General features: G+C 43.1%; 1 protein-coding gene across 1 annotated transcript in view; it reads right to left on the bottom strand.

Moving 5' to 3' along the window:
* drc4 (dynein regulatory complex subunit 4) overlaps positions 1–1317 on the bottom strand; it is a 34111-nt gene extending 32794 nt beyond the window's left edge. Inside the window, exon 1 of the mRNA XM_078544466.1 lies at positions 1000–1317. Coding sequence (XP_078400592.1) covers positions 1000–1002 — 3 coding nt within the window. The 5' untranslated portion in view covers positions 1003–1317. The remainder of the gene's footprint in view (positions 1–999) is intronic.
* Between the last annotated feature and the right edge of the window lie 12009 nt (positions 1318–13326).

The raw sequence follows: 13326 nt of genomic DNA, 5'->3' as shown, positions 1-13326 counted from the left end.
GGTGAAGAGGGTGGGGGGGTTAGGGGGTGAAGAGGATGGGGGGGTTAGGGGGTGAAGAGGGTGGGGGGTTAGGGGGTGAAGAGGGTGGGGGGGTTAGGGGGTGAAGAGGGTGGGGGGGTTAGGGGTGGGGGGAAGAGGGGTGGGGGGGAAGAGGGTTGGGGGGGAAGAGGGTTGGGGGAAGAGGGTTGGGGGGAAGAGGGTTGGGGGAAGAGGGTTGGGGGGAAGAGGGTTGGGGGGAAGAGGGTTGGGGGGAAGAGGGTTGGGGGGAAGAGGGTTGGGGGGAAGAGGGTTGGGGGGAAGAGGGTTGGGGGGAAGAGGGTTGGGGGGAAGAGGGTTGGGGGGGTTTAGGGGGAAGAGGGTGGGGGGGTTAGGGGGGAAGAGGGTGGGGGGGTTTAGGGGGGAAGAGGGTGGGGGGGTTTAGGGGGAAGAGGGTGGGGGGGTTTAGGGGGGAAGAGGGTGGGGGGTTTAGGGGGGAAGAGGGTGGGGGGGTTTAGTGGGAAGAGGGTGGGGGGTTTAGGGGGGAAGAGGGTGGGGGGGTTTAGGGGGAAGAGGGTGGGGGGGTTTAGGGGGGAAGAGGGTGGGGGGGTTTAGGGGGAAGAGGGTGGGGGGGTTTAGGGGGGAAGAGGGTGGGGGGGTTTAGGGGGGAAGAGGGTGGGGGGGTTTAGGGGGGAAGAGGGTGGGGGGGTTTAGGGGGGAAGAGGGTGGGGGGGTTTAGGGGGGAAGAGGGTGGGGGGTTTAGGGGGGAAGAGGGTGGGGGGGTTTAGGGGGGAAGAGGGTGGGGGGTTAGGGGTTTTGGGGGGGTTAGGGGTGTAGGGGGGGGTTAGGGGTGTAGGGGGGAGAGAGTAGGGAGGTGGGGGTTAGGGGTGTGGGAATGAGAAGGGATGTGAAGCAGTTGCCCTTCTCGCTTCACAGGCCGAGAGGGCAGAGCCGGTCTTCCCTGAACCCTAGGCAAACTCCAGCTCGTCTTTCTGTTTGAAAGAGCTCCACACTGACACTCACCATCTTGGCGCTGCTGCTCCAAGCGGTTAGGCCAGAACCGTCTATTTACCGACAGCACCATGGAAACCCCGCTCCAGGCAGGGCGGCTAAATCCCGCGAGACTTTGTGAACGGGGTGGGGTTGAGGTGCGGGTGGGGGAGGGAGAGGGGGAGGGGTTGAGGTGCGGGTGGGGGAGGGGGGAGGGGGAGGGGAGGGGTTGAGGGTGGGGGAGGGAGGGGGAGGGGTTGAGGGTGGGGGAGGGGGAGGGGTTGAGGGTGGGGAGGGGAGGGGAGAGGTTGTGGGGTTGGGAGGTTCACGCCTTTATCTTGGGACACGCACGACGAGCAGGAACCCCGCCCGCCCGAGATTTCAGTCAAAGCATCGCGAGAGCCGTGCGCCGTTACCTAAGCAACGCGTAAATAACCCCCTGGCGAGATGGCAACCATGAAAACAACTTATTAAAATCTTGTAAAGTGACCATAGAGTTTCAAATGACAACATTGGACATTTAAAAATAAGCCTCTATTTCTAAATAATCAAGAGTTACCATCATAATGTTTAGTAGGTTCCTGGTACTGGAGGCCGGCAATGGAAAAGGCCAGTGCAAACCCCAGTTAGAGCTCGGGACAAGCACAAACTCCTCAGCATGTCAGTAGGAAAATAGTCTCCTAAAGCATTAGGACAAATATCCAGGATTTACATCGCATGAAGTAATATTTGTGGGTAGCTGCACATTTGCAAAAGAGAAATTGCAGCAATACCAATTTATAGCCATCCTTATGGTAATTGGTTAGATCATGTGGATTTATTTAATAGGGATCATTGGTCTATTTCCTTTCAGACAGAGGAAGGGAAAGATTAGTACAATATTTACCAACATGGGGCTCTGAATGCTAATGGGAGATGGTGCCTCAGATCTATCATAATTAAAGTATTTTTTTACTGTAAGGTAACATTTTTAATGAAAATCGTTGTTTCTGCGACCATTTCCACCAAAGCTGCCAGCATACATTTAAAAAGAAAGTAAAGCAGGGTGACTGTAGCCCAAGGCCTGTTGGAGCTGCAGCACCATGGACCTGAGTTTAGTAGATTAACAGTCTACAGCTAGAAAGACCACTGGATGTTTACAATCTTTGAGCAGTCACTTCCACACTGAGAAAATAAAACCAGCAGGAAGATGATCCCATGCAACTCACTTGTCCATAATTCAGATGAAATCACCTCAGTGCCTCTCACACTACAGGTTGTGTATGTGGAGAACATTAGTCTGAGGAGGTGGAAAAATAGAGTCCCAAAGCCTCTTATCCAAAAAAGAATCACAACCATCTATAATTTACACCATGGCAATTTACAGGCTCTCTCTGGGCCTGGCAGTGGTAGTGGTGGTGGTGATGTCAGAGGGGGTTGAGGGGGTCAGGGGTGCAATGTCATGCCAGTGACCCTCAAAGTCACCGCAGCCCTCAATGTCTACACCATAGAAGCCTTTCAATCTGCTAGAAGGGACTGCATCTTATGATGATCTGCAATTCACAGCTGTATTAGCAGCTAATGCCAAAAAGTGCTATCACAAGAACATAAAAATTAGGAGCAAGAATAGGCTATCCAGCCCCTCAAACTTGCTCCACTATTTGATGAGATTGTGGCTAATCGGATTGTGGCCTCAACTCTACTTTCCTGTCTGGTCCTATAACCTTTGACTCCCTTGTCAATCAAGAATCTATCTAATTCAGCATTGAAAATATTCAATGACCCTGCCTCTGCTGCTCTCTGGGGATGAGAATTCCACAGACTAACAAACCCTTCTATTTCTTTCTACCTCATCTAGTTTATCCTTAAATATATCTACTCTACTCAGGCCAACTATTCCACATGGTAGCAAGTTCCACTTTCTAATCACTTGCCGGGTAAAGAAATTAATAGAAAAACAAGTTCCCTACTCATTATGGCCAATTTACCAATTGATTATATCCAGTTAGGGGGTGCTAATCTATTAAACCAATTAATGCCCCTTCCAAATTTTTAGTTGGGTTTTGCACTAGCATCACTAGTACCCACAGGTAGCTTCTCCCTGCTGAATGTTTTCACAGCTGCTCACTTCTGGCCTGTTTGTTTTTTCATCCATTTTACCTTTTTTATATAAAAAGAAAGCCTTTTCAGTGAACTTGAGCCAGAAGACTTGGTAGAAAAAAATCACCAGCTCTTGGAGGTGATGTATAGAGGAAGCAGGAAGATTTGGGAATTGTTACAAAACATCTTCTCCCACTCTTCATTAATACACCAGCAGTAATAATAATAATTTATGCACTCATGCCAATCACAGAGACAGACCCTTGGGCAAGAATGTAAAATCAGTCCTGTAAGTATAAAACTACACATTACTGCTATTAATCTCTACTGCAAAAAAACCTGTCTTCAAAACTGTAAAGAACAGCATCAGTATAACTGATAGATTTGTGAGGCAGTTGGTGCAGAATGTAGCCTTTTAATATATTTGATTCCTTCTGTTTCCATTTCATACTTAGATTTCCCTGAGTCATGCATTATTTCTTCATTGGATGGATACCCAGATGACTGTGCCTGTCAGTGACTATCCAGAGCAACTTGAGGTGATCTGCCCTCTGATTTTCTCTGCAGAAGCATTTAGATAGTCATTTTACTCTGTCTTCTGATGATTTAGCTAAGATTAGGGAGCTGGAGAAATGACAAAACTCCACCTCTTTAAGGATGTACACTGTGGGAACAGAGGAAACTGTGCAATGTTTCTTTTCGTTTGTGAGCAGATTTGGGACATCAGCTGCCAGTGCCAGCAGACAGCTTAATTGTCAGTGTGCAATTCCGATTCTAGAGCAGCTGGAATATGTATCCCATGTGGAGGCAACAAAGGTTTCAATTAAACAAGGTTTCTAATTAAAGCCAATAACAAACCCTGTTATAATTTATAGACTCTTTTAATCATATATAATCTTTACAAGCATTCATGAGTTAATTTAAGAATCTAAAATATTTTTTATAATGTATATGAACTCATTATTACATTATAATATGTGTGCTATTAAATATGTCTGTCCATCACTCAGATTGAGAAAGGGACAGCTGTTTGAAAAAAGGTTCAATTAAGAACAGGAGGATCAACACAAGCCTTTCTAATTTAGTCTAATATGTGATGGGCCTGAGTGATATTTTTTACAGATGCAAAAAGATTATGCCATCATGTAAATAATCTGATATTACTCTCCCCTGATGTAATCACAATCAACTCTCAAGCCTAGGTATTTCAGTCAGTGTTAACCCATTTATTTTAAGACTGGCATGGTACATGTAGGTATCACGGTCTTCATTAAATGTAACTTCAGTTTTGATTTGAACTATCATTTTTTGCTTATAATTTAATGTCCTCTACAAGGAAAAAATGCATTTATAGGGCATTATTCATACCCTTAGAATAGCCCAAATCACTTCATTATCGTGAAGAACTTTTTAAACATGTAGCCATTTTATTATCATAGAATCATACAGCACAGAAGGAGGCTATTTGGCCCATTATGTCTGTGCTGGCTCTTTGAAAGAGCTATCGAATTAGATCGACCTGAGGGGGCAGATATTAGAGGGTTAACATTCCATTTGATAAGCACCACACCCTTACTATTGCACTGAAGTGCCAACTAGATTACGCACTTAAGTCTTGAATGGGGGCTTGAACCTTCTGACTGAGACAAGAGTGGTACCATTGAGTCAAGTCTGACTCCCATACTAAACTCAAATGATGTAGGTCTTTTACTTACAAAAGAGGCTTTGTGTTCAATGATAATGGCTGAGTTATTCTGAATGTATTGCATTGATGTCTAAACCATTAAGCATTTTAGCTGTAGCAATAGGAGTTTAGTGCATTTTGTATTTGTATCAAACATTTATGTAAGAAATAAATACGTGTATACATAAACCCACACATGCACATCCATGATACCTTAATCTGCAGCAGAAAGCCACCCTTTGATTCACAGTATCTGGAGAACAGCATTTTTAACTTTAATTAGATTGTTATCATTTGCACATCCAATCTAATTAGTTAACCCAATTGTGATACAATTATTGATTGGTTCTGGATTAAAGTATATCTCCAGATCACAAAATACAAAACAAGCAAATCTATGACACAGCCAAAGAAACACACAGACCGTCTTCCAATTTTATTTGCCACAGATAAAAAGGCTGGGCATGCGAGGTGCTGTATTCTTAAGGCTAAACTGTGGGTACCTTCACATCACAGATTTTAATTTGACTGGTTAGTGCAACTAGCACAGGTTTAGTGCGGATGGGTTGCAAATCCGGGATATGGGCTTGGCAGTCAACACAGCAAACTCAGGGCCCACATTGAAAACTAATGATTGGAAAATGATGTGGGCCCTGACCTCAAAGGAGCAGCTGCATTTTGCTTACCAATTACAATATGTGTGATTTGAGTTAATCAATCTCAATGCCAGTTGAATTATCACCAAGAACTGTGTGCTGCTGGTTCTGAAAACATTATATTGGATAATTTGGCAGATAGATTAATGAGGGTTTCACTAATCATGAATATTAAGCCGATAGAAAATAAAAAAGTGTGAATATTGCTTGGGTTCTGAGGTATATATTATTGTTCTTGCTGTTGGCTTTTATAAACCAAAAAAGGGAAGGGTACGGCATTATTTTAAAAATAAAATCTGCTGATCGCAGATTAATTTTTTGAGTAAATCTAAATGTCTCCCTAATCTATTGTTACCATAGAGATAATCAGTCATCAACACAATAGTAAGGCTGCTGTTACACCTCTGGTGTGGTGAGCTACTGTTCTTGTCCCTCTTATTTTTTGCCCATCACACGGGTATTTGTCAAACAGGTGGAAAATCATGGCAACAGTTAGATGTCTTCCTACCTCATGGTACTGGATGCACAATGTTGCCTAAATACAATTTTACACCACCTAACTTTGGATACATTTTTATTTTAAGTTTTCACTTTCCTGCTCTGGTAAATGATTTTGTCCTTTTTTTACTTCCTCAGTCTCACTTTAAATTGAACTCCAGAGCTATTGTACAATTTGAAAAATTGAAAAATCAAACACTGCCTTAGGGCTTAGTCACATCCTTCGCCTGTGACTAACTGATAGCAAAAAATAACTCTTCACCATCTTCTCACAGACATTTTTATTTTTGAAGTATTTAAATCCTCACACAAAGTCTGACAACAGTAACCCCACTAGGCGAATTCTTCACAAATAGTGTTCTTGACTCCAACAGATTTGCAGTCTGCCACATTGTTACTATTGGTAACAGCTTAGTCTGTTCTAATTTGTTGCTATAATGATTCATCCATCTCTCTGCAATGTGGTGAGAATACCACCTTATGTTTGGAAATAGTTAGGTGAGAAATATGCTTCTGTCCAAATATTCAAAGCTAGAAACAATGTAGGGCAGCACAAAAATAAATTACCAGCAAGTGATGCAAGCTACAAAAAAATTTGGGAACTGAAGTACAAACTCATGGCATAAGAAATAACACTTCGTCAGTATACATTGGTGCTTCAAAAGAATGATTTTTCTAACCATGAATTCATGTCCTCACATTTCCTAAAAAAAAGTATTGAAGGGAACATCTTTAATATTCCCATCAGCAACAATCTGACATAATCGTACTCACAGAACCATACCTTCCAGCCATCAACCCAGATTATTCTCTGTGTGGTTCTGCAGAGCTCAGCACTAGGTCCCATGCTTTTCATTGTATACAGCAATGATGTAGACTTAAATGTAGGGGGCATGATTAAGAAGTTTGCAGATGATACAAAAATTGACCATATGTTTGACAGTGAGAAAGAAAGCTGTAGACTGTAAGAAGATATCAGTGCACTGGTCAGGTGGGCAGAAAAGTAGCAAATGCAATTCAATCCAGAGAACAGTGAGGTAATGCCTTTAGGGTGGACAAACAAGGCAAAGGAATACACAATATATGGTAGGAAACTGAGAAGTGTAGAGAACAGAGGGACCTTGGAGAGCATGTCCATAGATCCCTAAAGGTAGCAGGACAGGGAGATAAGAAAACCTAAGATAATCTCCTTTATTAACTGACGTATAGAATATAAGAGCAAGTAGATTATGTTAGAACTGTACAAAAACAATTTAGTTAGGCCACTGAATATATTCTGGTCACTGCATGACAAGAAGTATTTGATTGAACGAGAGAAGGTACAGAGGACATTTATGAGGATGTTGCCAGGACTGGAAAATTTTAGCAATATATTCTTTTTGTAACACAGGAGGCTAAGGGGATATTTAATTCACATGTATAAAGTATGAGGGGCCTAGATACAGTAGATAGGAAGGACCTACTTTCCTTAGCAGAGAAGCCAATTGCCGGAGGGCATAGGTGTAAAGTAACTGTTAGAAGGATTAGAGAGGAGTTCAGGGGAAATGTTTTTATCCAGAGGATGGTGGAGATCTGGAACTCTGCCTGAAAGAGTGGTAGAGGCAGAAAACCTCACTGCATTTAAAAATACTTGGACATACTACTGAATTGGGTTACAGACCATGAGTTGGAAAGTGGGATTAGGCTGTATGTCTCTTTTTTAGCTGGCACAGATGTGATGGGTTGAATGGTCCCCTTCTCTACTGTAAATTTCTACGATTCTCTGATACCCCTCCATCACCAGGACAAATCCACCAGAGGTGGCGGAACAGTGGTGTACAGTTAGCTGTGAGTGGCTTTAGAAGTCCTCAACATTGATTCTGAACTTAATGAAGTTTCATAGCTTCAGGACAAATATGGGCAAGGAACCCTACCGCTGATCACCACCTACCACCCACCCTCAGCTGATGAATCAGTACTCCTGTGTTGAACACCGCTTGGAACCAGCACTGAGGATACCGAGAAGATGGAATGTACTCTGGGTGGGAGACTTTGATATCCATCACCAAGACAGGCTTGGTAGCACCAGTACATACTGAGCTGGTTGAGTTTTGAAAGTCATATCTGCCTGATTCACCCTGCAGCAGTTGGTGAGAGAACCAACACCAGGGTAAAACCTATTTGGCCTTGTCCTCAACAATCCATTTGTTGCTGATGCATCTATCCATGCCAGTACTGATAAAACTCATGATGGAGACAAAATCCCAATACTCACATTGAGAATGCCCCCCATCATGATGTGTGACACTACTGTGCTAAATGGGATAGATTCAGAACAGGTCTAGCAGCTAAAAACTGGGCATCCATGAGGCACTGTTGGCCATGAGCAGCAGTAGAAATGTATTCTACCACAATCTGTAACTTCATGGTCCGGCATATCCCTCGGTCTACCATTACCATCAAGCCAGGCGACAAATCCTGGTTCAGCAAAGAGTGTGGAACAGCAAGCAAAGAGCAGCACCAGGCATACCCTAAAAATAAGGTACCACTCTGGTGAAGTTAAGCAATCCCACAACCAGTGGAGCAAATAAAAGCTCTGCAGTCCTGCCACATCCAATTGTAAATGGTGGTGGATAATTAAACAACTAATGGGAGGAGGAGACTCTATGCACATTCCCATCCACAATGATGGCAGAGCCCAGCATGTCACTGCAAAAGACAAGGCTGAAGCATTTGCAACCATCTTCAGCCGTAAGTGCTGTGTGGATGATCCATCTCAGCTTCATCCTGAGGGCCTCATCCTCACAGGAAACCATCTTCAACCAATTTCATTCATTCCATGTGATGCCGAGAAGTGGCTGAGCACAATGGATATGGCAAAGGCACTGGACTCAACAACATTCCAGCTGAAGTGCTAAAGACTTGTGCTCCAGGACTTGCCGCACCTCTAGCCAAGCTATGAATTCACCTCTCCCCTAACTATACTTCAGTTCTGCCGAAGGGTCGTGAGGACTCAAAACGTCAACTGATTTCTTCTCCACCGATGCTGCCAGACCTGCTGAGTTTTTCCAGGTAATTCTGTTTTTGTTATGGTACAATTTAAGCTTGTTATGGACAAGGAAATAGACAAGTTGCAAAAAAATGTTTTGGATTGGGGGAGAGCGGATTTTAGTAAAATAAGGCAGGATCTGGCCAAGGTAGACTGGGAACAGCTACTTGTGGGGAAATCTACAGAGGAGCAGTGGGGGGTGTTCAAAAAGGAAATAGGGAGGGTACAGGCTCAACATGTTCCCTCTAGAGTAATAGGAAGGAGTAACAAGCTCAGAGAACCATGGATGACCAGAGATATTCAGGATACGATGAGAAGGAAAAGAGAGGTTTTTAGCAGGTACAAGCGGAGGCATTAGTGGAGTACAGAAAGTGCAGGGTGGAGCTTAAGAAAGCAATTAGGAGAGCTAAGAGGGGATATGAGAAAGCTGTGGCTGGTAAAAGTAGGGAAAATCCCAAGATATTCTATAAGTATATAAATGGGAAGAGGATAACCAGGGAAAGAGTAGGACCCATTAGGGACCAAGGGGACAATCTATGGGTGGAGCCGGAGGACATCGGTAGAGTGCTGAACGAATACTTCACATCCATCTTCACCCAAGAGAATGAGAATGAAGGTGTGGAACTCGGGGAGAGAGACTGCGAGGTTCTTGAGCAAATTGATATGGGCAGCGACAAGGTTTTGGAGGTGTTGGCAGACTTAAAAGTGGACAAATCTCCAAGTCCGGATGATTTGTGTCCCAGACTGCTGAGGGAGGTAAGGGAGGAGATCGCAGGGGCTCTGACCCAAATTTTTAATTCCTCTCTGGCCACGGGGAAGGTGCCAGAGGACTGGAGAACAGCTAATGTGGTTCCACTATTTAAGAAGGGTTGTAGAGATAAGCCAGGGAACTACAGACCAGTGAGTCTCACGTCAGTGGTAGGGAAACTATTGGAGAAAATTCTGAAGGAGAGAATCTATCTTCACTTGGAGAGGCAAGGTTTGATCAGGGATAGTCAGTATGGCTTTGTCAGAGGGAGGTCATGCCTAACAAATTTGATTGAATTGTTTGAGGAGGTGTCCAGGTGTGTAGATGAGGGTAGTGCAGTTGACGTAGTTAATATGGATTTCAGCAAAGCCTTTGACAAGGTCCCACACGGGAGACTTATAAAGAAGGCAAATGCACATGGGATACAGGGTAATTTGATAAGGTAGATTCAAAATTGGCTTAGCTGTAGGAGACAGAGTGTGATGACAGAAGGCTGCTTTAGTGACTGGAAGCCAGTGGCGTACCACAGGGATCTGTGTTGTGTCCTCTATTATTCGTCATTTATGTAAAAGACATGGATGACTATGTAGGGGGCAGGATTAGTAAGTTTACGGATGACACAAAGATTGGTCGGGTGGTTAACAGTGAGGTTGAGTGTCTTGGGCTACAGGAAGATATAGACGGGATGGTCGAATGAGCAGTTAAGTGGCAGATGGAATTTAACCCTGGAAAGTGTGAGGTGATACATTTTGGAAGGAGTAATTTGACAAGGAAGTATTCAATGAATGGCATGACACTAGGAAGTTCTGAGGAACAAAGGGACCTTAGCGTGTGTGTCCATAAATCTCTGAAGGCAGAGGGGCATGTTAGTGGGGTGGTGAAAAAGGCATATGGGACATTTGCCGTTATCATTCGAGGCATAGATTACAAAAGTAGGGAGGTCATGTTGGAGTTGTATAGAACCTTGGTGAGGCCACAGCTAGAGCAGTGTGCAGTTCTGGTCGCCACATTATAGGAAGAATGTGATTGTACTGGAGGGGGTGCAGAATAGATTCACCAGGATGTTGCCTGGGATGAAACATTTAAATTATGAAGAGAGGTTGGATAGACTTGGGTTGTTTTCGTTGGAGCAGAGAAGACTAAGGGCTGAACTGATCGAGATGTACAAGATTATGAGGGGCATGGACAGGGTGGATAGGTAGCAGCTGTTCCCCTTAGTTGAAGGGTCAGTCACGAGGGGACACTAATTCAAGGTGAGGGGCAGCAGGTTTAGGGGGGATGTGAGGAAAAACTCTTTTACCCAGAGGGTGGTGATGGTCTGGAATGCGCAGCCTGAGAGGGTGGTGGAGGTGGGTTGCCTCACATCCTTTAAAAAGTACCTGGATGAGCACTTGGCACATCATAACATTCAAGGCTATGGGTCAAGTGCTGGTAAATGGGATTAGGTAGGTAGGTCAGGTGTTTCTCACGTGTTGGTGCAGACTCGATGGGCCGAAGGGCCTCTTCTGCACTCTTTGATTGTGTGATTCTGGTTCTTTCGTGCATGTGCGTCCGATGTCACTGCATGTCATTTTATGCATTGGCGTGTGGGGCCCACTCCTGCATGTTGACGAGAAAATTCTGCCCCGGTCTTGCCAGCGATGTCCACACCCCATTGTAATGCCCAGTACAGGCATGAAAATATTACAAATTTTAAAACTATATTTTTAAAATGGGCACAACAGCTTTTAAGATGGCTGGCAACATATCGTGTGACTTTGGCAATACTGGCTCCAAACAAACCTAAAACTTAAGCAAATACCCAATTAAAATATGGGCAATCACAGCCACCTATGAAATTCACAAATCCCTTTGTTAAGAATGAACGATCAACAGAATGAGACTATCACACACCAGCTGATTTGCCTTTCTACTTCATCCTCAGCCATAAAGACATCAAACCTCAATATATTTTCTGAAAGATATACAAAAGGGTAATTTAAATTAAATGGGGTCATTCAATTACAAAAACTATGGCTGTCTCAAAAGTTCGCAACATGTGAAAGGCTAAAACACAGGATGCAAAAAAAAAGCCACCACCTTTTTTGGAAGAAGAACTTTGAACTCATAATTGGTCACATGATTAAGGCAGCTATATTTGTCCCCTGTTCTTTGAAAAAATAACAGAAGCTGTTCAGATCAGAAACACCATCTGAAAAGCCATCAAACCAATTGCAAAACAACCAGGCAGCCAAAGTAAACCTTGAAAGTGGGATAAGGACTTTCCTCCAACCTATTCCATCTTCAAGTTCACCTGAGAGCCAACCTCCTGGCAATTCAACTACAAGAAGCCTTGAGGGCTTACTGAAGATCCTCTGCTCTACAGAAGTCCTCCGCTTTAGCCAAAGCATTGATTCATCTAAGAAACTACAGGCCTGCTACGAAAGAGACTGAAATAATTACTACTTGTAATCATATTTTTTCCTTCATTTGTCTCTAATGTATGTGTATATGTGAGACGACACATTAAACCTTTGGGGGCAAGTGTGCACTAATAAATAATCTTCTTTACTTTCAAATTCACAAAAAGTTTGCTGCTGGAATTATTTAAATTGGGACAAGCCACTCTGAGGGTAAGAAAACACATTAACCTTACACGTAAAAACACTTTGATCAGACAACAATAAAATAAATAAAATCCATCTGAGATGCCATGAAGGAATAAATACAACAGCATTTTATTGACACAAACACAGAGAATGCTGGAAAAACTCAGCAGGCCTGACAGCATCTGTGGAGAGAGAAAAACAAGAGTTGACGTTTCGGATCTGTATGACCCTTCTTCAGCATTTTCTGTGTTTGTTTCAGATTTCCAGCATCCGCAGTATTTTGCTTTTATCTTAGCATCTTATTGACACTTTGGGTGTTGGTAGTATTTATCTGATTGTCCTTTTACATTGCTGCACTGGTAGTTTCTGCAGCAGTGAACAATCTTTACATTCTTTTGTAGGAGAAAGGATAAAACGGAGGGGAGCTAGAACATAAAGTGTCTTGAAACATGTAACGTCAAAGTACCTTCATTAGATTGTATGGGTGTTGCATTATGGAAATACTAGTTTAGACGCACAGATTTTGATTAAGTTAGAATCGAGATTTAGGGAACCGTAGCCTTAAATGTTTTTATTTAAGTTATTGACCTTTATTCTTTCAAGTCTTTCACTCTTGCAGACGCTTTTTTTTTTGGTAGAGAAAAATCTTTTCCAAACCTTCTTCCTCAGCCAGACCATAGATAATAAATTGGAACAATCTGTTCACTGGGTAACTCAGAGTTCACATACAATCTATCCAAAATGCTATTTGTAGAATTGCGTTGCCTATTCCATCCAGGCACCACTTTTATATATTAGAGCACTGGCCCGGAAAAATATTAAGCATTTTAGGTAAAATGTATTACTGGCAGCTAAAAATACAATGCATGTGACTTTCAGCTGTAATTGCGAAATGAGATGACCTCTGATCCCAGGCTCTGCTTAACACACGTAACATTTTTACCAGAGAAAACTGTCAGAAAAAGCTGAAGAGGCGATGTTTAAAAAAAATCCCTGTGGGACAATGCAACAAAAGATGGTGTAGTCCATATGAATTATTGAGATAGTTTTCTTTTATGTTGAAAATCAGCAAATATTTT

This window comes from Cetorhinus maximus, chromosome 6 (genome assembly GCF_964194155.1).
Source record: "Cetorhinus maximus chromosome 6, sCetMax3.hap1.1, whole genome shotgun sequence".
NCBI classification, from domain to species: Eukaryota; Metazoa; Chordata; class Chondrichthyes; order Lamniformes; family Cetorhinidae; genus Cetorhinus; species Cetorhinus maximus.
This window is presented reverse-complemented; position numbering and strand designations above follow the sequence as displayed.